The sequence below is a fragment of the Amblyomma maculatum genome, chromosome 2, assembly GCF_055883805.1.
Source record: "Amblyomma maculatum isolate TAMU_Amacu chromosome 2, ASM5588380v1, whole genome shotgun sequence".
Classification (NCBI taxonomy): Eukaryota; Metazoa; Arthropoda; class Arachnida; order Ixodida; family Ixodidae; genus Amblyomma; species Amblyomma maculatum.
In genome coordinates this window covers 104,266,294-104,290,388 of record NC_139345.1, presented here as the reverse complement: position 1 = coordinate 104,290,388, position 24,095 = coordinate 104,266,294, and the positions used below count along the sequence as shown (strand labels likewise).

Genomic DNA, 24,095 nt, shown 5'->3' with positions numbered 1-24,095 from the left:
CATGTACGTCACTCTTCGTTAGCTTGTCTTCTCTGGTCCCATGCTTCTTGGTAACTCCAGCCTATCACCAGATATGACATTGTCGCCTTTTTAACTGAATAATGTGAACCAAACCAACATTCTGCTTCGATCACATACGACAAGGTTTAGTATATATTTGCAGAAAGCCAAAGCCTAGTAACTGTCCTTCGAGTGGTAGGCTATAGTGTGACAATTTTCATCTCAAGCCTTCGTGCAATTTATCGAGCGCTGCCAATAGGGAAGATTAAATAGGTTCTGCGATTTTTCTCTTCCTTTATGTTTAATCCCTACTTTCCAGCGTTCACTTTCGGCATTTCGCCCACCGGATTTCATCGCGAGTCCCAGTTGCTAGGGGTGATCCGGTACTGTGAAGCAACGCTCTGAAACAGGAGATACTCCGATCGCACGCGAGCGCTGGCCATCCATCGCGCAACTGGTCGCCGTTGCCTCAGGGTCGGGTTGTCGTCCGGAAAGAGGGTTTACCATGACGCATATCTTTATAGCGGCTGTCTACATCTACGAGACGTTATAAGAGAGTCCCCGAAGCGGTTGCACTACGCGCGAGGCCTCGTCTCATTCCAGCAGTATACAGCAGCAATACCTTGAGGAACAACAGGACACAAAGACGCAAGCTTTGTTGCAGAGGCGGGGGGACGCCAAGAATTCCACGCACATCTGGATCTGTTAGACACTGAGAAATTGCTTCATTAACAGCGCTCTGGTAAGTTTACAGCAAGCTGATTTGGCTGTCTTACATCTTATTAAACTGCATGAGATCTAAGGCTTTTTCCTCACAGCTCATTTAAACAGTTTTGCGTTCCGAACAGGAGAACGTCCTCAAACTCACTGTGTGGAGAAATTGTAAAGGAGGCGAACAGAGAATTTTGCAAAAGCTGGGCGATGCGTGCTGCAGCTTAGGGTGCATCGTAGGTAAAAAATGCCAATAGTATAATAAGCAACGAAGGAATAATTTAAAGAGTAGGCAGTATGTCCTATTTACTCTCGAAACCTTTGCTAAGGAGACAGAAAGAATAGAAACATGTTAAATAATCATCGCTGTTTCTTTTTATTCTGATGGAATTCCCTCTTTATGTAATACCCCCCGCCCCCAGCATGGGTTTTTGACGGAAATAAAGCTCTACACAACTGGACAGTGATAAACAGGTTCGTGCTATTTTCGGCGTTATGCAGCAATAGCTACTGATCTTTGGAGCACGACACGAACGATAATGTAGTCCGCGAAAAGCGTAACCACATAATAACAATAATCCCCATGAGACGCAAGCTTAAACGTCTTAACATAATCCCGCTTTTTTAGCATATGCGCGCCATTCCTCACACTACGGAGAACACACAGCATTGACAATTACACATTAAAACGGGGCACCAATGTAATAGATATGCTAGTTTGATTTCCAAAGTGGATACTTGGATAACCTACTCCTTATTTGAAAAAGCTTTAGCACGAAGTGTTAAATCATAAATTTCGACACTTCCGTAAAACTAACATCCCTGCGCACCATGGCGTTGCCGTAAATGCCACCGGAAGCGGAGTTTAGCACCTTATCTCCGCTTAAGAAGAATAATGTTATTTTTTATTTTAAGCTATTTTCGCAACCCGCGGCGTCAAACGATTATACAGAGGGAAAATTATTGAACAATGTTCAAAAGTGCCATTAGATATGTTGATATTAAATGGCATCATATTCGAAAATGTGGTTTCATCCTTGTGCATCCTATATTAAAGAAGCAGAAAATGCATCAACGAGTGTCTAATGGAACACTCGAATTCGTACTAATGGTATGCGAGGAATGAAACTCAAAAAAATGTGCATCGAAAATATGCGATATGGATAAAGTTTTTTTTATCCCATCCAACAACGTCGAATGAGTTACCCGAGTTTGCGGCTCCTCCCAACTTTGTCACAACACATGGTATCGTTATGTTACACAACGCACAGGGGAGTCAGGGTCGGGCCATGTCACCTGCACCTCTAGCTAGTGGACCTGTGCCCGTGATCTTTCGCTCGCAGAGTCTATGCGTATGCGAAAGCCGACGCTGAAAATACTATTGCAGAGGCCAGATTTTCCACAGAACGGGGACGTTGAGGTTGTTACGTGAATAAGCAGAACCAGAAAGTTTGTCGCCGGCACTAATAACATGAAATCTCGATTACAACTCAAAGCATACTACGTAACATCTCGTTATGAGTGAATCGATTGAAAAGTGGCAAAAATCTCTACATTTTAGTAACCTTACGCTTTGCCTTTAAGGTTATGAAGAAATAACGTTTAATCATTTGATTGTCAAATATTCCGTAGACAATTCACCCCCAGTGGCAAATTTTTTTATTGCCAATTTCAAACAAACAACGGCCGAAGGGCAAAAATGCCGCGGGACAGAATGCGGCCGCAATACCTGTGCGGCAAAAACAGTTAAAGGGTTAATTCCTTCACCTTGAGGTTCTTTGTTCGCGTACATGCACATTGCTACCCGCTAAATCACTAACCTTTTAATTTTTGCCGCTATTATCCCACACGTACTTATTAATAAGCATACAGTAGTAAGCTACCACACTATGCGACACACCACCCGACATTATTAATATTAAGCCCCGCTTTAACCAAGCTGTACGAACAGATGGATATGGGTAGTTTGTGCTACTCAGGGTCCAAACGTGCCGGATGATTTGATTCCCGCTTCAGGATCCCATCTCAAAGGGGCTGTTCGAGTTGGCAGCAATGGCCAGCTCGATCATGTCATGCGGTCTCGTGTTAGGAAGCTTCTGTTCACCATGAATCCCTAGCAATTTAAGAATCAGGCTATGGTGGCTGAATCAATAATTAGGACACTGCGCCTTTACAGTCAATTCTGGGTGCTTTTCGAGCATCGAGAAGAACGTGTTGTGGATGGCATTATAGTTTCTGTTTACATGAATTGCTGCAGAACGCGTGTGTGACGAAGAATAGTTGAAGTTCTTACGTCCGGCCACTTTGTTTTGGGCTGCTAAATGTGCGGGCTGAAAATGAGGCAAGCATGACTTTCAAGACAGTCGAAATCTAGGCTACTTGGTACATACATTCGGAAAAGAACTCTGGTCAGAAAGAAGAAGGACAAGAGAAGTGAAGGCCATGCAGACAAAGAAGACTCGACTAAGAACTGAACTTTATTGATGAGAAAGCTCTCGCCCCCCTTCCCCTCTAAACCAAATGGTGTAAGAGCGAAGACAATACCTCTTGTCCTTTCTCGTTTTTAACTGGAGTTAGTTTCAGTAAGTTTCAATACACAGTCCACAATAAAGAGGCTGTAAAACAAAAAATTAAATCTACGTGCTTTGAAAGCTGTTTTGACCAGAGATTTTCTAACTAGAAATTTCTTTGAGCGAGGTATTGCAGTGAAGGGAACAATAGAAGGTGTGTAAGAGTTACATATATGGTCACCTCGGCATAATACTATGCATGTGAAAGTCAATTTATGAAAACGGTGAGTATTAAACATCTCTGGTGTTCTTATTCCATGTAAACCTGCTTCCAGGGTACTGAATTTCTGGCAAGTTGACCAATCATTGCATGCATTCAGAGAATATTGTGATCGCAAGATGTTTCAAGGAAAAAGTAATGGATACACATTCTTCTTCCAGGGGATAAGCCATGGAGTTCGAAAAAGTGCTCAAAGAAGTGGGCGGCTTCGGCCTGTTCAACAAAACTATTATGATCGGAGCTCTGATATTGGCCACTTGGAACACGACGCTGTGCTATTTCTTTCACGTATTTCTGCTCATCGCTCCTCCCGCCCAGTGGTGTTTTGTCAACGGAACATCTCTTGAAGACTTCGCGAATATCAGCGCGCTACCGCGTCGACGCTGCCAGTTGGTGAGCCTCTCCAGTGACGGCGTCAATTTCAGTGTTGCCGACGGCAGTAACGATCTCTGTCCCACAGGATGGAAGTTTGACCCATCCGAATTCTTCACGACTGTCACAATGGAGGTGATTATGCATAACATTTTCTGCCGATCACCCTAAATGTAGATTGTTTATCTTAGCGACACGTCTACGATAGTGCAACAAATCTGACCAGTTTGATGTCGGTGTGACATCGCTTTATGCGACGAGTGGATGCGCTTAATCACGTTTGAGTTTCGCGTCTGAAAGTGCGAACTTAGTCTACACAATCCAATCCGCGCATCTATTTGCCATGACGCAAAATTGTACCAGCAGTGCTATATTCGATGCACATCTAATCGCACCGTATAGCTTTACCTTGCACAACATGTATACCCTGAACAATCTGCTAGATAGCAGACCATGACATGTAATGATTGAAAGCAACGCGCTGTATAGATTTTTTTGCAAATAAACAGTTAAAGAATGACATTGGTACATGCAATAATCTAAAGAAATAACGAAAGATTCAGATTTAAAATATCAAAAACGTAAATTTTATGGTGCAATTTTGCCGTAAACATAAGAAATGACCGTAGCAGTTGCATGCCACTTAAAGTGCAGTGGTGAGCTGGTACGCTATGTTTTTCTGGTCGTAGAACAAAGATGTTGGCTGGTTCTGATGTTGCGCTTATGGTAGACTGACAGAAATGCATGCATTATGTACGGGAGTGCATGCTGTGCATCGGCACGCACATAGTTCATCCCTGTTTCCTTGAGCTCATATTTTTTACACCAGCGTGCAGGAAAGCACAACGCTAACATTCCGCACAGCATAGGCGATGATACCTTACGCAGCGTCACAGGGCCTTGGCCTGTGCTTCTAAGTGCACTATTCGTTGCCAAGAAAAAAAGGGAACTTCAGAACTGAACCTTCTTAATAGCTACACAGCTAAACCGGAGTAAGTGACGTGCAAATTTACGACTCCGATTGTTTTATTTGCAGAATAAATGGATATGTGGCGAAAGCTGGAAAATGTACGCCGTCCACAGCGCCTACTGGTCAGGATCAATTGCAGGCTACCTGCTCTCAGGACTTCTCGCTGACAAGTAAGCTTATCAATGCCTAGATTTCGTGCGAGACCGGCTATTCTCTCTATGATTGCTACTGGCAAGTAGGCTTATTTCATAAGTATAATGATTGGTCCCGCGCAGAGTGAAAAGAAAACTAGGCTTTTAGGAACTGCGGGTTATCTTAGTCGAATAGGTAATATGCATAGCACAAGTATACGAAATAAAGTGCATTATGTCACATTGTGACCAACATCTCTAGCCCGTCTCACTGTGCTCCCATTATGTTCCGATGCCTGTTGCGCATCTTTGAATTTGATTCCACAGCAAGAGCCTAGAATGTGATACTTGATTCGTTATTGATGCCACTGCTTTCAGTGTGGAGTATATGAAAAGAAGCTATCGCAGCAATGGCATCAATGCTAATTGACATTGAGGTATATACATGTGATTTACGAGCCACAATCAGACGATGCCAGCTATAAGCGAACTCTATTCCCTGACAGAAGGCACCAGTGCGCAAGTAGCCCTATTGCGCTGTCTTGAATATTGGGTCCATTTCAAACTGCTACTTTTAGGTTCCTTTTATCGCGATAGTCCGCCTTGCGGCCTAACATATTATATATATATATATATATATATATATATATATATATATATATATATATATATATATATATATATATATATATATATATATATATATATATATATGTATATATATATATATATATATATATATATATATATATATTAATATGTTAGGCCGCAAGGCGGACTAGGCGGACTATATATATATATATATATATATATATATATATATATAAATGCAGGTAAGATTCCCCACAGAAGCTCAGCAAGGTCTAATGTTGGGGTTTCTGGGGTCTCAAGACTCCCTATATTCAGTCGTCTCTACATGTTACAGTCTACCTGCGGGTGTTGTGACCGGAGCAGGTTTTTCTGCCGAAGGAAGTGTACAATCGGGCAAGTACGCTCGAGGTGTCTGGAGTCCACCTTTCAGGAAGAGGCGGAAAACAAGGGGCACGGCTCGTTCAATGGGGCATGAACATGGCACCTTTCCGGCCACAAATATGTATCGCGGAAGTGAGGGTGACACGAAGAAGCAACCTTCGAAAGAAGACCTTTTCCCAGCGCGCAAGGCCTCAAGAGGTATTGGTGTCACGCGGTGGGAGAAGTGTTACCACGGTGCGCAGAAGGTTTTCTTTTGTCTACGAGGAGCCTTGTATCCGTGGAGGAGGGGGACAGCTGAAGTTAGCGATGCGTTGTCGCGTTGCAACTTGCTCCATCCCCCTAGGCTTGAGCGTAGGCTTCTACAAATCCATTGCGCCAGTATTGTGACGGAGAATTTCTCAAGCATGTCTTTCATCTTTAGTGCAAAAATTCAGATTTAAGTTCACGCCAAAAGAAGACTAAGGATGGCTCCTGGGGAATTCAGGTTGATGTCAATGTGGCTGCTGGAAGGCAAACGGAACGTTCAGAGGATGCATTTTTCATCTCGAGTGGCCAGCAGCTCCACCTGCGTTGACACCCAGGCAGGGAACCAGTGTGAGCAGGTGGTTATTTTCCTTATAATTCCGCGTAAGCGATAACCGTGGCCACGAGATCCTCGCTCACACTAGCATCGAAATAGAACGTTGCAGCCGATACAAACCCAGGTAGACGTTTAGCTCGTGCCTCCAGTCATGTTCATCCTACTGATACGACGATCGTCTACACAGATGTATCACGAACTCAAGTCAGAACAGCTGTTTGCTCATTGAGAGATGAAGCGAGATAGTGACACATGCCCTTGGTCTCTACATATATCCTCCTCCTACAATGACCCTAGAGACCATACCAATAGTCGTCAGCACTCATAACCTCTCACTAACATCTCCCAACACTTCAAAATATGGCACATACACTGATTCGATACAGGCTATACGTGCCAATCATACGAGTCGCATTCCTCAAGAACTACACGATGAACCACGCAGAGCTCTTACCAAACTACGTTCCCACGCTGTGACACTGAGATGGATTCCTGGTCACGCTAGAATCTCAGGTAATGGGGTAGTGCATCACTTCGCCCTCGAGCTTCAGCACCGGATGCCTAGTATTACCTGACCTTATCTACCCACATGGGACGCTACTCTTCACTACAAAAAGAAATCAATCTTCACTATGACAAACCTTATAGAAACTCTTCATACACTTCCTCTTGTGGATAAATCCCTCACTACCAAGCAAATAAGAATTCTTTGACGCATACATCTAAATAATCTCCTTACTCCTGCTCTATTGTTTCTCTACCGCATCAAGACATTCTCCGGCATGCCAGAATGGTCTTGAATACTATGCTAACTTATAACCCCGCATGTTTTCCTGCCCTGTTGCGATTCAGTTGCCTTATTTCCACACTTCTCCCCCAACGTGGCGGGCTTGGTTAACCTCTGACCAGCTGAAAGACCAGTAGGCCTTGGTGGCACTGGCCCAGGACATTCACAACGCTTATTACTGCGTTTCATTAAAGTTGTTTCCTCTTCTTTCTGCGACATGCCGCTGGAGAGCTTTCAACTGAAGATGGTGAGCTGTCCGTCACCACAGTATTCCCTAACGTGGTCAGTGAATCTTGCGTGTGTGCGGATCGTGGTCGATTGGGCGTAACCAGCTGATAGCGCTTAGGTTCTTGTGGCGGGTGGGAATCGAGGCGACAAAGAACCGTCTTTCATATATACTTCTCAAGAGTGCTGTGCTACAGGGAGATTATGGTACCTTATGCACCTGGACGAGTCTTCAGCTGGAGTGAAGATTGCTAGAAAACGTATCAACAACCTTAGATATGCGGATGATACCACTTTAATGGCAGAAAGTGAAGCGGAACTCAAGAGACTTCTCATGCGCGTACAAGAAGAGAGTGAGAAGTTTGGGCCCTAACTGAACATTAAAAAGACAAAGATCATGGCGTCTTGCCCTATCAAGTCCTGGAGCATCAAGGGACAAGAAGTGGAAGCTGTGACAGATTTTCTCTTCTTGGGCTCCAAGATTACCTCGGAAGGAGACTGCAGCCATGAAATTAGGAGACGCCTGCTTCTGGGAAAGAGAGCAATGGTTAGCCTTGACCGCCTAGTAAAGAGCAGAGACATTAGTCTGCCAACCAAGATCCGTATAACTCGTGCTATGGTCTTTCCAGTTGTGATGTATGGATGCGAGAGTTGGACTGTGAAAAAGGCTGACCGCCGAAGAATTGACGCGTTTGAATTGTGGTGCTGGCGAAGACTCTTGAGAGTTCCTTGGACTGCCAGAAGATCAAATCAGTCAATATTGTCGACCATAAACCCTGACTGCTCATTGGAGGGTCAAATTCTAAAGTTAAAGCTGAGCTACTTTGGTCATCTGATGAGAAGAGAGGAGTCGCTGGAGAAAGATTTGATGTTGGGAAAGGTTGAGGGTCGCCGGAGAAGGGGTAGGCAGCGAACGCGATGGTTAGATGGCATTCTCGAGGCATTGCAGATGAAGCTATGTGATGTCAGGAAGATAGTGAGAGACCGGAAAGCGTGGCGTGACATGATCAATAGGGTCACGAAGAGTCGGACACGACTGAACGACTGAACTGAACTGATGCACCTGGCCTGGCGGAGTTGGTGAACCAGTTCATCAAGTGTACTAACACGACAGCGTTAAGGGCCCCGTGTTGCAGAAAACGAGGCACCGACGCTGTAGTTAACAGTGACAGATATATGCGTATTTGTTGACAGAATCATGACAGGTACAGCCAGATGACCTCGTGAGCGAGTTTCGAACACTTGAGGACATTGACTTTTCCACGTCAGCGTGGAATAAAAGTGATTAAAGGATGCCATGTAATGTGAACTAAAGGTCGTCGCCTTTATAAACTGATTATGACTTTATAAAGTAACTGAGTTTGCTTGAAAAAGAAACTTAGAGAAACTTTAGGCGGGACTGAAGTGCATGATCATAGGGTTGCCAGCCAGACAGGTTATAGTCTCGGTCATAGGCTAATAGCAAGGCTCGGAAGTATAAACGAGTGGCGGTTTATATGATGCAGTGTGGTCTTTCCAATAAACACGTATATGTATGTGCATGCAATCAGAGAGGACCACAGGCCGATATTGTGTCATGCCATTGAGGTGGAGGTTCAATGTTTCCATAATATTTTATTCGCGCTTCAACCGTGCGAATAGGGGCAATTCGTCGAAGATACGCAAGCTGCCCCACTACGCACGTGTCATGTGATGGAACTGGGCTTGGTAGGTAGATGCTGGCACATAAAGTACGAGTAGGCAAGCGACGGTAGGTGCGGCACCACCTGACGTTTGAGAAATCCGGCATATGAGGGGCAGCACCAGAGACGCCTTCAGGCGTGTTCCGCGAATCTAGGTGTTGCCGAAGCCGGTCTCAAATAGGTCAGGGCAGAGAACTCTGAGTGAGAAGGTTACTGTTTGTCTGTATCAGTGCAAAATAAAAAAAAGATGGAAGGGTGATAGAGGTGGTGTTGTATGCACAGAGGCCACGCGCATTCGAGATGGGAAGCAGAGCCGTGGTTTGGGGCGACAGCGTGAGTTGACACTTCAAAAGCAAGTACCTACAGCCGTGAGCAAAACTGCTACACAACACTCTGTCCGTGACGAAGCTCGAGAAAACTGTCCCTCTCGAGCGACTGCGAGAGGGACAGAGACAGCGACACATGCATGTGGATAAAATAGGAACAGCCACTAAAGTCTCGATCCCAGGTAGCTGTTGCTGGATGAAGTTTCAATGCAGTTTTGCCGAGCCCCGCCACCGGCTCCGGGCTGTATACCCCTTTTGCTCACTGCTGTACATCGTACGATATTGATCTATGTCGCCGCGCGAGAAGTGCTTTACATAGCACTTGCCAAGAAGTCTGCTTTATTTCTCTGTTTACGAGGCATACCAAATATAAGGACCAAGTGATAATACTTTGCCGGTGATGATGCTCCACTGACGCGAAGTTTACACGGAAGCCGTCTAAGCATGGATGTATGTACAATGTGTCAATCATTCAGGTCACATTATTAATTGCCCAACGTTTTCGATAAGCATATCATCTGTGCAGTGGGAGTTGTGTGCCGTTAAGAAGAATTAGGGTGAAACCGATGCACGAGACCCGCTTTATGGGTTTGTTTACAGCTTTGAGATAAGCTGGTCAGCTAAGAAAGGTTTAGTGTTCGTATAGTACTCGCACATAAAGGCTTGGTGGGTTGTAAACATTTTTAGCGGGCTGTGCATTGCTCAGGTGAGATGCATTATAAGATCACCTGTAATACTATAATCTTATCGATTGTTTGCCGCTCACTGTGTCTCTGTAGAAAGTTAAAAGATGACACTATAATATTGCTTTGGTAAAATAAATAATTCATGGATTGAAGAAGAACATGCAGATGGGCATTGCGTAGCATGAAAAACGTGCACAGGTCCTATGCGATGACACGGATGTCATAGTAACGGTATTAGTATAGCAGCTCGACTTCAGCGAAGCATTGATTGTAGTAACTCTGTAGCCGTGGCAACATGAAAAACGTGCACAGGTCCTATGCGATGACACGGATGTCATAGTAACGGTATTAGTATAGCAGCTCGACTTCAGCGAAGCATTGATTGTAGTAACTCTGCAGCCGTGGCAATAATCTTTGCCTCCCTTTTAATCCTGATAGTACTGCAGCTTGCAATAACTGCTGATTTGCATCTCTGCAGGATTGGTCGCAAGAAGACTGCGCTGCTCCTCGTCGGTGTGGGCTCTACCTGTAACCTGCTAGGAGCCGTTTTCTCCGACTTTCATAGCTACACGGTTCTCAAATTCTTCGCTGCATCAGGATCGTATACCGTCACGACAACGGTCTTTGTATTAGGTGGGTCGCGCTGATATTTGCAGTAAGCTAGTTCATCGATGGGCGATCGCTATATAAAGAAAATAAATCCGTTAGATTTGACTGGCAACGAGAAGAAAAGCGATAACTTCTATAACTTCTTGATGGCCATCTTCGGATGGAAGGGTAGGCATTTGTTGAAGCACATCAACAAACACGTGTTTAACTTAAAGATAATTTTTTAACTTCTTCATGAATCTTGCAGCAGTAAATGAATCATTTGTCTAGATGATGCGTGTTTAACAGGAACGAATAATTCTAAACGTATTTCAAGCAAGTGATTATCGTGTAAGAATAACAATTGTCATTTTTCTTTGATTGGACCTTCTCATTTCTGCTTTCTCGGAAGAAGGGACCATGTGGATACCAATTAGTTAATATTAGAGAGTTTCAGTTTAGCGGGCTTTGCCACGCGATTGCGTTCTGAAGTGCGTATGCGCTGGTTTGAAGCATCTCTCAGTACATGACATGAGAATTAAGCGCCGACCAACGAACGTTAAGAGCGGATTTCAGCGTGTGAGTGCTTGAAAGACAGGAGTGGCGGCCGTGCCAGCTGTGTAGGCTGCAATGTGAAGAGACTCCTGTGACCACTGCAGTCGTGTTCATGCTTTCACATTATCATTTTTAGGTAGCCTTCAATATCTCTGCCAGCTTTTTAATGAGGTGAAAGTGATCACAGATAACGTTCCAAAGGCCACACCACTATCTGTAGCAAAGCAGGATACTCTTGTACGTAACCTAAATATTCCTGACGCAATGAAATCACACATGCTTTGAAGCATCGTAATCATTTCTTCAATTTCCGAACAATGTTTTCTTTGAGTCTTGCCTAGCGTAGACTTTTTTTTTATCCCAAGATATTATTGCACGATTGACAGTGTATCAAGAAAATGCTGAAAAAGGGGGATCTCGACAACTGTCACTTGACGCTGTTAGACATATGCACGATTTATGTTGTGCAGAGATAGCAGATTCCTCAGATTCGTGAGGTGGATCGCAGTCAACGCTATGAGTGCGAAAAGAAGAGAAACATTACGTAAGTTAGGTGGGGAGCGTGGTCAGTGGGAGGGGGGCGTCGTGTTCAAGGCGGGATAAAGGGATGAGGCAAATCTTAAGATGTGAGAGAGAATGACAGCTGAAGCTACGGAGAAGAGTCGGCGGCCAAGTGCATTCAGTACTTCGAACTTCCACGTCTTGGAGAAGGGGGGGGGGGGGGGGGAGGTGGCACGTTCACACACGACCAAGAGACCGAGGGCAGGAGAGAGTGCGATATTTGACGTCATCGGAACGCTCGATCTTAAGGCCGCGCCAAACTCTGGATGCTGCGCACGGGTGGGAGGTCAGCGTCCGCAAACACGCGGCGGGTAGAACGTGCGACGCATGCGACCGGTAAGCTCCCCAACTGCGCGCTACCCGATGACACTCGAAAGTTTGTGCTTGCTCATTTCGCCGACAAAAAGAGGTAACCTTAACGTTACGCTGAATAATGCGAGGAAGCCAGAGATTGCAGATTCCGCTCTCCGCCCTGCTAGTGGTTTCCGTTTGCTTCATAGCCCAGCACGTGTGTCCTCACTCTGATGAAACCAGAAAAAGAGGGTACGTCCACCGTCGCATTACACGGCCAACGCAACAAGCGTAAACACAGTCAGTTATGTCATAAGTTTTCCAGCAATAATTGCTACTAAGTGCGCGGTGACAAAGCTTTTTTTGGATATGCGTATTTTGATTGCATTTTTAAGTCCCGAACAAAGAGTGTCTGTCTACGGTTCGATGTCTTGAGAAAAATATGTATTAAAAGAACGTGGTTATATTACCCTTTTATCTGCATCTAACTTACAGTAATGATTAAGGTTTGCAAAAACATGTATTTCGCAGTGATGGAGTACACCATGTCTTCAAGGAGGACGCTGGTAGCCTTCCTGTGGGGCACAAGCTGGACTGTGATGGCCACGTCGCTTCCCTGGTTTGCTTACTTTCTTCAGAACTGGAGAGTGCTCATTGCTACAAATGCAGGTGTCAGCGTGCTCCTCGTCATCCTTTTCTGGTAATTTGTGGTCGCCTACTCTAGCATTTCACCGCACGTAACACAGAGCACCATAGTTTATTTCATAGCACCTTCGTTACGGCAGGAGGTCATATTTATTGCAGAGGAACAAGACGGGAATTTATTGTTTAGAATGAGGTTAGAACTGCTGAAAAGACCCTTCTTAAAATGGTGGACGGCGAGTAACGAGGGAATGCGGGTACGGGGGAGGTGAAAGCGAAGTTTGCAAGTAACGGATACATGGGTCTCGCTGGTTTAGGCTTAAAATACTTAATCATAACCGTGTCTTATATTATGCCACTTTTTAGGTACCAAGCAGTTGTGCTGCTTGTGGTAAGACTGCACGTGGCTGATGTTGGTCAGTATATTGTGAGGACCATTACGACATCTGCCACGAAAAGTGGACTGTCCGTAGTCTGCAGCGCCCTTGCTGACGCGATAATAATCGGAATAGTAGCCCAATCAAGCATTCGAGTAAACGGCAGCCTCAACTTCCTCCGTAGGTATTACAGCAAGAGAACATGTATATGGTTCGCTCTTGTGGCAGTTACGCAGTTATTATATACCCCTTGCAGCTAGTAGTAATTGGTGAGGTTTGTAGAAATACTGCTGGCCCCTCTAGAGTTCTTTTTATTCTCTTTGGCCTTGTATGCTTGCCACCCCTAGTTAACCATTCCATGCAACCCATACATTTATCAGTTAGGCGTTCATTACCTGATAAGCGTCCACCTTATTTGGTTATATTCTTCACGATCAGAGCGTTCAATACTTTCAACCTGGAAACACCAGAAGTTTTCGATTTCGTGTCCTTCAACTGTTTCCTTTTTACCGGCATTGCTCATAAAATATCCTTGAAACTTGCACTAATAGACGATCATGCGCTACTGTTTCTTTGCTAAAGTAATTCTCGGTGCGCAAGGACTATAGGCTAACAGCATCGTGTGTGCCATGTTTACTGCCAAAATTATGGATGTCGGCCACTCTTGAGCAATTGGGCCGTCGAAACCAATAGCGGGAATTGAGAGCCGCGATAACTTTTAGAGGTAAACTTGAAATGAAAGAGGCAAGCAAAATTTGTCGCCGTGTCCCTTTTTTTTCATAAAGTGGGAAATTTTCTAGAAGACACCAGAATGGACGTCTGGTGTATTATACTCCGAGCGTAAGTTCCTGCACTGAAGCCTACGTGCTTTGAATGCGGTTTAGTGGGAAGTCAGCGCTAGTCATGTCCTGTGTGTGGGTGTCTTGCTATGTTATAAAACAATTCACAGGGAAAGAAAATGTAGTGATCCTTCTTGCATTAAAAAAGGTACCTTCATAATTATAGTAGAGACACATGTCGGCTTGGTAAATGCCATGCGCCACTTAAAGATCGTGTTTGACTCACAAAGGAACATACCTTTAGGAGGATCAAAAGCTATTTTGAGTATCTGCTAAATGTGCTGGCGCAACAGGCGTAAAATATATTTATGCAGTCGTTTAACAGTTTGTTTATTCTATGCCGCTTTTTGTTTTGTTAGGTGGGTTCCGGAATCCTCCAGCTGGCTGCTGTCCGTGAATAGGAAACAGGAAGCCCTCGTTATTCTCCAGAGGATCGCCCGAATTAACGGCAAGGACATCTCCGAGGAACAGTTGGACAAGCTGCTCAGGGTAAAAAGATCGCACCTCAGTTAGCTCAAAGCCGTCTGCACTGACCTAATTTTGGGTTGAACCTCTCCATCGCAACAGCGCTTACGTAATAAACAGCCAACTAGCCACGAATATAACTCATTGGGAATACGTGGTGATTAGCCGCTAGCGTTTCTTAGGAGGATTCAAAAGGTCTCCTAATCCATCCTTAACTGTCTATTATATGCATGAAATTGCCTCTTTAGAACAAAACTATACCATTCTAATGTATACCAGCATTGTACCCTTTTAGCTGTATCCTTTTCCTCAAAATATTGGCCATCAGAGCGATAAAGTTGCAACATATTGCTATTCTGCTTGATGTCCGGCGTATGAAATCACAACCTAAGCGAATTAACGATTCGACATGAGATGAATGCTTGGGGTACAAATTTATCTCGAAGCTTTTCCTGAGAGTGTAGCACCCGTTAACCATGACGTCGTTTTATGTGAATTGCGCATATTTTATGCTGCGAATAAAGCTGCCTTTTATGCCACGAAGCGAATGCAGGAAGCAAGACTTCGCCTAAGAATGATCTGGGTGCCCCGTTGTCTGCCATTGTAATGCACGCATATATTGGTACAGGTAGTAACGTCCACTTTGTTCCGATTTTAGAGAGCGATGCGCACCTTCGAAATTGAAATTATTTCCATGATCTCTGCGGTGCTGACTTCACACGACGCGGCGTGTTGACGTTGCTCGTTCCAATAAGAATGACAGTTTTAGCAAAATTGCACATGCCTGCAAATATTGCAACCCAGAAATCTCCTTTGGAAAAATAACAAGTTGTTTTATGTAAGCCCCAAATATTCTATTTACGGAGACGGTGAAGGCGAAAAGCAAGGCACCCGTGTATTGCGAAATGTGACTGCGCGTTAAAGAACCAAAGGTGGTCGACCTACCTTATCTGTTGGTCGCTTTAGGATGTTAAACACTTAGAACAAACTAAACAAGAAATGGTACGTGAAAGGGATAAGAGGGTTGGCTGTTCCAAGACAAATGTTTAGCTGCTGATTTTATGCAGACGGTTATGCGGTTTACACGGGCTTGAGCTAAAAAGCCATACTATAAAAAATTGAGTGGCTTAACTCAGCTAAGCCAGGATATCCTAAGCGAAAGCAGTAGTAGTCGTGGATGTGACTAAATAATTTCCATGTTGTTGTTCTTGTCGCACCTTCTTCACCGCCGCCTTGCGTCGGCGCTTTGCAAGGCTTTCTCCTCGCTCTTCGGGAGTTTCCATCGCTCATTTAACTTTATCGTCTTCATTTTTCCTACGTGCCACTTGTTCACGGTAAGATACGTCGGCAGGATGAGTAGATTCGACTTGTAGGCGAGCGCAGCGAGCGCTCGCAATAAGCGTTGTTGCCTCATCCATGGCATGGCCTCTCCCAGGAGTTTCATACATCCATTATCCAATAACCTTCAAGCAGACAGGGGGCCGCTAGAGAGTGGAACACCCTCTATTTTATGCTTTCTGAGTGGAAATGCTAATACATATCTTACAGTGCTAAGATCAAGGAACTGTTTAAATATACGAATCACGGGCGTTTCCGAGACATAGGTTAAAATTTATTGCATGTTTATTAACGTGAGCCAGTCAATCATAGGCAATATTCATATGGTAGAAAATCCCCCAGAAATGCAGCTGTAAAAACAATTAGATAAAAAAAAGAGCCATGTGGTATTCGAGGTACAAATGAGTTCACTGGCGGAAAGCTTGTGTACGATCTTCGTCATCATCATTGCTGCGAAACAGTGAGCCACCTCTGACTACGTGTCTCTTACTATTGAATTCATTTTGTCGTGAAAACGAACCGTGCGTCGTCCTTTCTTGATTTTGCACGTCGCGTTGAAGTGAACCGCTTGAGTGCACGGCTAATATGCTACCGGAAAGTACTACTTACTCAAAACTGTGACTCTGGCAAACCACTCTTTAAGTCAACCTCCATGCTTCCTTTTCACTCCATATACACTTTAAAGGTCGCTCAGACAATCCAAAAAATCCTACAATTTAATGAACCACTTCTTCATGCACTTGTACGTCCGAAAAGAGAGACAAGAGCAGATAGTGCCAAACACTTTATTTACCAATGTGTCGCCATAGTTTGGGCAACGTTTACTTGAGTTCAGTGGAGCTTTGATTTGGAATGGCATTCCTAATGACATTAAAATGGGAACAAATGTTTTGCAAACTCTGAAAAAGTTCCTGATGAACATGTGGAGGTATGGTGTGAATTTTGTTTTCTTTTTTTTTTTTGAAGATAAGAGTATTGTTTTCGCTTTTCTTGTTTTCTCTTGATGTGTTGCGAATTTCTGATGTTTATTTCCCGAATGGAACGTGCTCGTCTCCCCGTGCTGCAGTTATGTTGCATGGTATCGTATTGTGTATGAACCCGACACTAGCCCTTGGCTCTGGGTTAAAAATCTTAGAGCATATTTTATTGTTGTGAAATTAATGTCCCAAATAAAAAAAAAATGGACAGAATTAAAAGCTCCGCGAGACACTGCGCAACTCTACTATATAAATCCAGCGCGTTTCGTACATGCATGCTCACAATCACGAAATAAACATTTAGTGCCTGCCGTTGCTAACAATTTCGGTCACTCAATTGTACCATTCCACTTGCGGAACGCCACGAGGTTGTAGTCCGCAAATACTAAAGCTTCAAGTGCAGATTTAATTTCACTTTATTACCTTAAAGACCTCTTTCGAGATATTACATAAGGGGTGGGTTAACAAATAGGTGAGATTTATAATGTTCGAATATGTGAAGTTAAATTTGTCACATACGACGATGGGCAGTTGATGACATTAATGACGTGGGGAAGGTCGTTCAAGTCGATGGCTGTTCGGGGAAAAAAATCAGCCAGCCAATGCGGTGGTTTTACAGAGTGGTCATGCAATATGAAAAGTATGGGCAGTGCGGCGGGATATGCGCGATGGCAGGGTTATGGAAGCGAGATGATTGAGCGAACTACGAAATAGCTCCACTGAAAAGCGAATTTCCCTTTGTTCTCATCCTTATTGCAGAAAACCGCCAGCAATGTGCAAGCTCACACAGCCGCTGAGAAGGCCCCAACCTTCTTTGAGGGCACTGTTCTAATGCTCAAGTCTCCAAACATCCGCAAAATTACAGTGCTTATCTACCTTAGCTGGTACGTACATATTTGACTGTGTAAGAATCGTACAATACCACGCTGCATTTTTTTTTTAGCTGCTACCGAGTATGAAGTAGTTACACCTAGGGTAGAGATTGTAGATATTCCTGTTTTGGGACATTCTGAATGGTTTTTTTTATATATGTCCGGACTTGAACACTCACAGGTTCCCTTCCAAAAATAGAGGGACGGAGAAAGTAATGCCTAATAGAAAGGCACCTGGCTTAGTTCAGAATGGCAATATTTTTCTGCAGGGGGAGATGTTGAGAAAACACAATTGACACTTTTGCTGACGGTGCAAGTGTGCCGGGTTTCATGACGTGTTTTTGAGTTTTTAGAGCTAATGCAGAATTGTTACGGCAACAAGTCACTGAGATACTTATTTTGCTCATTTTTCATGGCCACAATTAATACAGTGTTTCTGGCTCAGAAAGGAAAATTTGTTTTTCACCCAGCTATTAATTGAAAATTGGGTGTCTTGGTAGTTTCCAAATATGCGCTGCAGTTGTGCAAAGCTTGTTTGAAGTTTAAAAAACCTTTTTTTTCAACGCCGTAACTCATCTCAGATGTAGTACAGCCCAATCGTCACATTCTTGGTTGTCGTTTGCTGTACTATTTTCAGGTTTCTAATCAGCATGTGCTACAACGTGACCACCCTGGAACTGGGGCGACTTAACCTGAACATATACTCAACTTTCTCGATCGCCATAGCCTTCGAATTTCCTGTGAACCTCATCTGCATCTCTTTGCTGGATACACTAGGCCGGCGCTGGCCAAATTCCATCTTCATGTTCATTGGCGGGACGGTCTGCCTTACCATGTGGCTGCTTAGAACCGGTGAGGAGTCATATTTCACGACGTAATCATAATCTGTATGTCATGACATTTGTATAATCGGCGACTATAGACCCTTTTTATTTAAAGCCCACTGAACCAGTCTAGAATGCGCTTTTGTGAGTCAGGTCTCATTATTATCTTAACTTGTCCTAAAATTTCTTGAATCATTTTTTAGGAGTCAAACATTAACATTACGAAAAATTGTAGCGATAAATTGCGATAATGGAAGCGCAAGTTTATTAACTTTGATGAAGGCGTGGGATATACCTGAAAGAAATTAAGGTTGCTAATTTACACCTAAATAAAGAGTCCGCATTAGTTCACATTTGCTCAAATTTTACAAAAGTCTTGCTCCATCCTATAGTACAACTAAATGTCGGTGACTTCTGAGGCCACGTGCGTATTGAATGGTTCTATTCTAATATAATCTCAAGGAGAAGACTGTGTCATCCATTAGAAGAGGGACCGCTCTCAACACAGTCCAAGGCTGCGCTCTTGTTCATTTTCAGTTTCCATAACTCTTCGCACTGGATGTCATTGCACTCGGTCTCATTCCGTTGCCGCGCTTCTGGTTTTCTTCTTGCAGAGTCGAACATTTGGACCCTCGTAATGGCGACGATGCTCATAATGACTTTCGCTGGCGGTTACAACATCACGTACCAGGTTGCATCAGAGGTGTTCCCAACCGTCATTCGCGGTCGTGCCGTGCTGCTTCAGAGGTTGCTGGGGGACGTGGGTGGACTGCTCGGTGCCCAGGTCGCCTCATTGGTATGCATTCTCAAAGACGTGGGATTCATTTCGTGCTGTGTACTTGCCGCCAAATGGAAGCAATGTCATGCCTAAATATTTACCGAACGTTTACAACCTTGTAACCCGAATTTCAGAAGGTGCGCAATGCTTATCGCTTACACATGCATTGATACGCGGCCGGGAAGCAAGGAACATTCGTGACATCATGCGTGTCGTTATTCTGTTCGGATTAATCAACGATGCCATTTTGGTCAGTAAGTACAGCGTGCAGGCATTACGTCATGCATGTCGTCACTTGTGTGCTAAAACTCCAACGACGCCGCATAAACGGGAAACGTGGCCGTAACATCGCTGTAAGAAAAAGAGCGAGACAGAAAAATGAAAAGGCAGGGAACTTGACTCGTCAATGCCTTGTATACTACCCTACATGTGGAGAAGGGAGGAAGGGAGCAAAAGAAAACATTCTTGAGGCACTTAAGACCCCTTAAAGCGATAAAGCGAAAACCTTTGGGGCTAATTCTACTGTGGCGTTTATTTGCCAGAACCCCGCCAATCCCACAGTGATTCTTCCTTGCCGGATTCGAGGTGTGCAGCTCTACTCGGCGGCAATGGCGCGCGCTCGTTTCAGCGCTTGGTCTTCATAGCGGTCGGAAGATGGCGTGTGCCACGCGCCCTTCTTAGGGAGCCTCTCCTGAAGACCTAGTTGAAGGCGTCGTCGTTGCGCCCCTACGTTGCCATGGAGACGGCAGGAACTCTAGACAATTAGACAATGTTCCTCACGTAGTTGGCGTGGAGTTGTTTAAGACGCTCTCTGGTGATTGGAGAGATAGGAGTTCGATTCTAGGTGGACAGTGATTTGCTTCTTAAAGGTTAAAAAGAGCCCAGCCGATATCCCATGGAATCTTGCGAACACATCTCGCGAACGCACAGATCCTGCTAACATTGATGAGCCTCTAAAGGCTTTTGCTTTAAAAAAGACGGAAGAGAACAGTACAGCAGGGAACCTTACCGTGGGAAGGAGGGGGGGGGGGGTGCAACCTCAATGTGGGATCACAAGGCACATAGTGGGTCTACAATGCAAAGATGAAGCCGCTTGAGTCCTTTGATTATTTGGAGACCTTCCTGCCTCCCTCCTCGCCTGAATCGAATCATGGCCCTAAGATGTTAGCTTCCGTTAGGGGATAGGAATACAGTAATCGGAGCGCTGCATCTGCGTACTCGTTTAGGTCGAACCGAAAGTGGTCACAAAGTATTTGGGGAATTGCTTAGCTCTTTGCACCGGCAGTGCGCACATATTGAAGTGTGTTAAGCAACTTTAATATGGGAGGAAAATGTCAGATAGGAGTAGGCATAAGCAAACTAATTCCCAGTCCCTGGGAATACAACAGCTTTGCACCGCATCGCGAGACACATCTTCGCAGCTCCAGTTGCAGATACGTGGTGAGGTTATGCAAACGGTGTCCCAAGCTTGCGGATGAAGTATATTCATCATCTGTAGGTGTCGTACAGTGTTGTTGACAATTTGCGTGCTTCATTGGGCCGTTCGAAGAGAGTTGTCAGCTAAGTCGTTGGCAACTATGCATATCTCTCTTGATAGCCACACTGGAAAAGAATGTGAAAGTTTACTAGTGCTCGTGTTTGCTATCTTTCAAGGTTGTATTCAGACATAACTGGGCAAATTGGCCCGATTAGGCTCAACGAATGTGGCTGTTGAATATAGGAGACAGTAAGTACTTTCAACATACAGCCCATCTTGGAAGGTCGTTACTGGCTCATGTTTTGAACAGCCGCACGAAGTGCAGCCATTGCGCACTCATTTGACGCGACATATGTGGCTCCGGGGGGATCTGTATGGTGAGAGTGACCCCGCAAAATTTTGAGCTTGTGGTGAAATCAAGCTTTCCTCGTACGCGTTCGTAGGGCCAGTTTACTCTGCATGGAATAAGGAATGCCACTTGATACAGGGCAAGCGACGGTATATCACTCCCAAAGTAATTAAGGGTCACACATGGGCCTCGCAGACACTATGAAGGTAGTGTTGCCGCTAACAACTGTGCTGGGGCAGATGAACGGTCGGCTGGTATTACCTTTGAAAATGCGGTTAATTGGCAAAGCTAAACATTAAGGCACTGACGAACTTTGGAAGTGCCTCATTGAAATATTTTTGTGCTGCGCGTACTTGACTGCATTTTATCTCCTGGCGCCGACCTCTACGGTGGACACAGTCCAATGTTTTATCACGAATAGCCTCCCTCCACGCAATCTTGACATGCGTATGAACATTTCACAGTGCTGCTGCCATCTTGCATCTTAGCTCCGCGACTCCTGACAGCCTAGTTTAAGCTGAGAGTGGATCTTCTTCTGAGAGGTCGATGATAGATCATGGCTAGCAAGCTTGTCTGCAAGGGCGAAACGGCACAGCTTTTCTGCTTCAACCGAAGAAAGCCGAGGCTCAAGAGACCTGATTTGGAACACAAAGTGGGTTTGGGATATTTAGTTTTCTTTTCTGCACACAATAAAAGCGCTCTTCTACTTTCGTGGAAAAACGTAAATTGCCCACTTCGATATACAGTTCACTTCTCCTTACTTATTATCTTAATCCATGTCAGTGACGAACATAGGCTTTCACATCTATGTCGATCAAGAGATTACTTTTTTATTAGTGTTCCAAATATATGTCAGCGACGAACCTGGAGTTCCAGATCTATTTTCAATCCTTGCATATTTTGTTCCAGGCCGAGATTGACGAGTACCTCCCCATGATGGTGATGGGCTGTTTTGCATTGCTAGCCAGCGTGCTGCTCTTCATGTTACCGGAGACTGTAGGGACAGCCATGCCGCAGACCATCGAGGACGGCGAGCGCTTCGGTCGCGATCAGGGGCTATGCTTTTGCCCTTTATTCGCCAGTGGTGCAGAGGCGCCAGCACAGGACACGCATTTCAACGGGAGAAGGCAAGAACATTATTATTGTTTCTCCGCAGGCCAGCAATCGTACACTGCAAGTGAATATAATACGCATTCCTTAGAACAACTAAGCCAGCACGTACACTCGACTGCTGATGACAGCCGTTGAAGCCGTGTTAGCTTGAATACAGACTTTAACCGCAATGCCGATTCATTGGGACTAGATACAAAGAAATAATTACATTGCGATCCAGGTCAATAAGGTCACTATGGTCACCTCTGTAAACTCGCCTGAGAACAGTGAGACCTGCCTTGTAGTGCGAGAGTGGTGTGGGCAAGTGGAGGGAAAAGAATCCGATGCGAAAGAAGAAAAATGAATCTTTCATGTCAGGAAAGAGTTCGTGCCAGGTGTGCAAATAAGAGAGACATACCCAGAAATTTTGAGAACCGCATTTTTGTTTCAGTACGGTTTGTACCTGAACGCAGTTTTTGGCACTTACAGTAAGATTGCAAAATAACAATTAAGTTTCCAGCAAATCCTCCCTCAGAACATTGTATTTTTCGAGTATTTATGTTCAAAAAATCACTTTTTTTTTTCTATGGCACATTTAGCTACTCGGTGCGAACGCTGTGCAAACTTTAAAAGGACGATCTTTCACGCACGGAATGTTAGGCTATTCCCATCAATATGTTCATATCATGCAGTATCTTACAATACCCTGCAGTTGTCTTACAAGAAAAGTGATGTTTAAGAAAGCTACACTGCAGGATGAGGTATGCACTGAAATGCAAAAAGCTAAGAGGCAGTCAATACTTACTCTGGAAAAGGAAGCTGATAAAAAGGAATTTTCTAATGGTTTGATAGTTAAGCTTTATACCTTGTAATGAATAACAGTGTCCCAAATTTATGAAGCTCAGTTTGTGTTAAATTGCGTCATGTTATGTCGATTCACAACTCGATTATGTCTAATTAATTCTTTCTTTGTGATTTTATTGTTTCTCCCTGCAGGCGTAGCATCTTGCCGTTCCACAGGAAGATGCCAGTGACTGGACAGCCAGCGGTCAACAAGGGATACGAGAATGACGAGTCGGTCGTGGCGACTATTTACAACTCCGTTAGGTGAAGACCCTGTTACTACGATGCCCCTGCAGTGGCTAGCGTCTACTCAATCACGGGACCACATCGCAGCGTTGAAAAGGCCTTTCACATCACGGAGGACCCACCCAGTCTACCATGTCCTAAAGCCTCTGTTAGCAAAATGAGCCTTGACAGAGCTTGATAGAACCTCAGTGTGCCTTTTATGCAGAGTACAAACGCGTACAAAGTGCAACCGCTGAGTAACTCACTTAATTAGCCGTGAAATGCTCCTACAAATCTAGCTACGGCCGTATCAACTTGCCTGCATGTGTGCAATATCTGAAGGCGCGTCCCTTATGTACGGTGTGTACAAACTCAATAAATGACTCGTGACGAATGAAGAGTCTTTTATTTTGTTCGTTAAATACATGCGATTATTCTTGAGGAGTGGTAGCTAGGAGATCAAGAAGCCTTCATATGCTGGAAAAACTACACAAGGCTGTCTTCATAATTGTGAGGCCCCCTTTGAGCTCTCCCAGTTTGCACCCAATGAAAAATTGTTGTTCCTGTACTATCAAAACAAATAAATAAACGAACAAAAAAAAATGCTGTCGAATTATCTACGCAACGAAAATGTCCAGTTGAGATGGGCAAAATCAACAGCGTTTTTGTATTGACTCCTTAGGTTTTTAAAAAAAGGCCCCCTAGCATATTCAGTTGGGTTTCAAAAAAAAATTTGGGAAAATTTTGTAGTTATTTTTTTTATATCTGTG

At 44.3% G+C, this 24,095-nt stretch overlaps 1 protein-coding gene across 1 annotated transcript; it reads left to right on the top strand.

Moving 5' to 3' along the window:
• Window positions 1-575: 575 nt before the first annotated feature.
• On the top strand, window positions 576-23,906 carry LOC146199454 (solute carrier family 22 member 13-like). The gene is made up of 11 exons (XM_084592772.1): window positions 576-742; window positions 3,663-4,008; window positions 4,910-5,013; window positions 10,711-10,865; window positions 12,759-12,927; window positions 14,445-14,574; window positions 17,625-17,749; window positions 18,375-18,589; window positions 19,176-19,357; window positions 22,075-22,292; window positions 23,254-23,906. Exons 2-11 carry the CDS (start codon window positions 3,673-3,675, stop codon window positions 23,366-23,368), a joined length of 1,749 nt encoding a protein of 582 aa, XP_084448898.1. The 5' UTR covers window positions 576-742; window positions 3,663-3,672; the 3' UTR covers window positions 23,369-23,906.
• The last annotated feature ends 189 nt before the right edge of the window (window positions 23,907-24,095 follow it).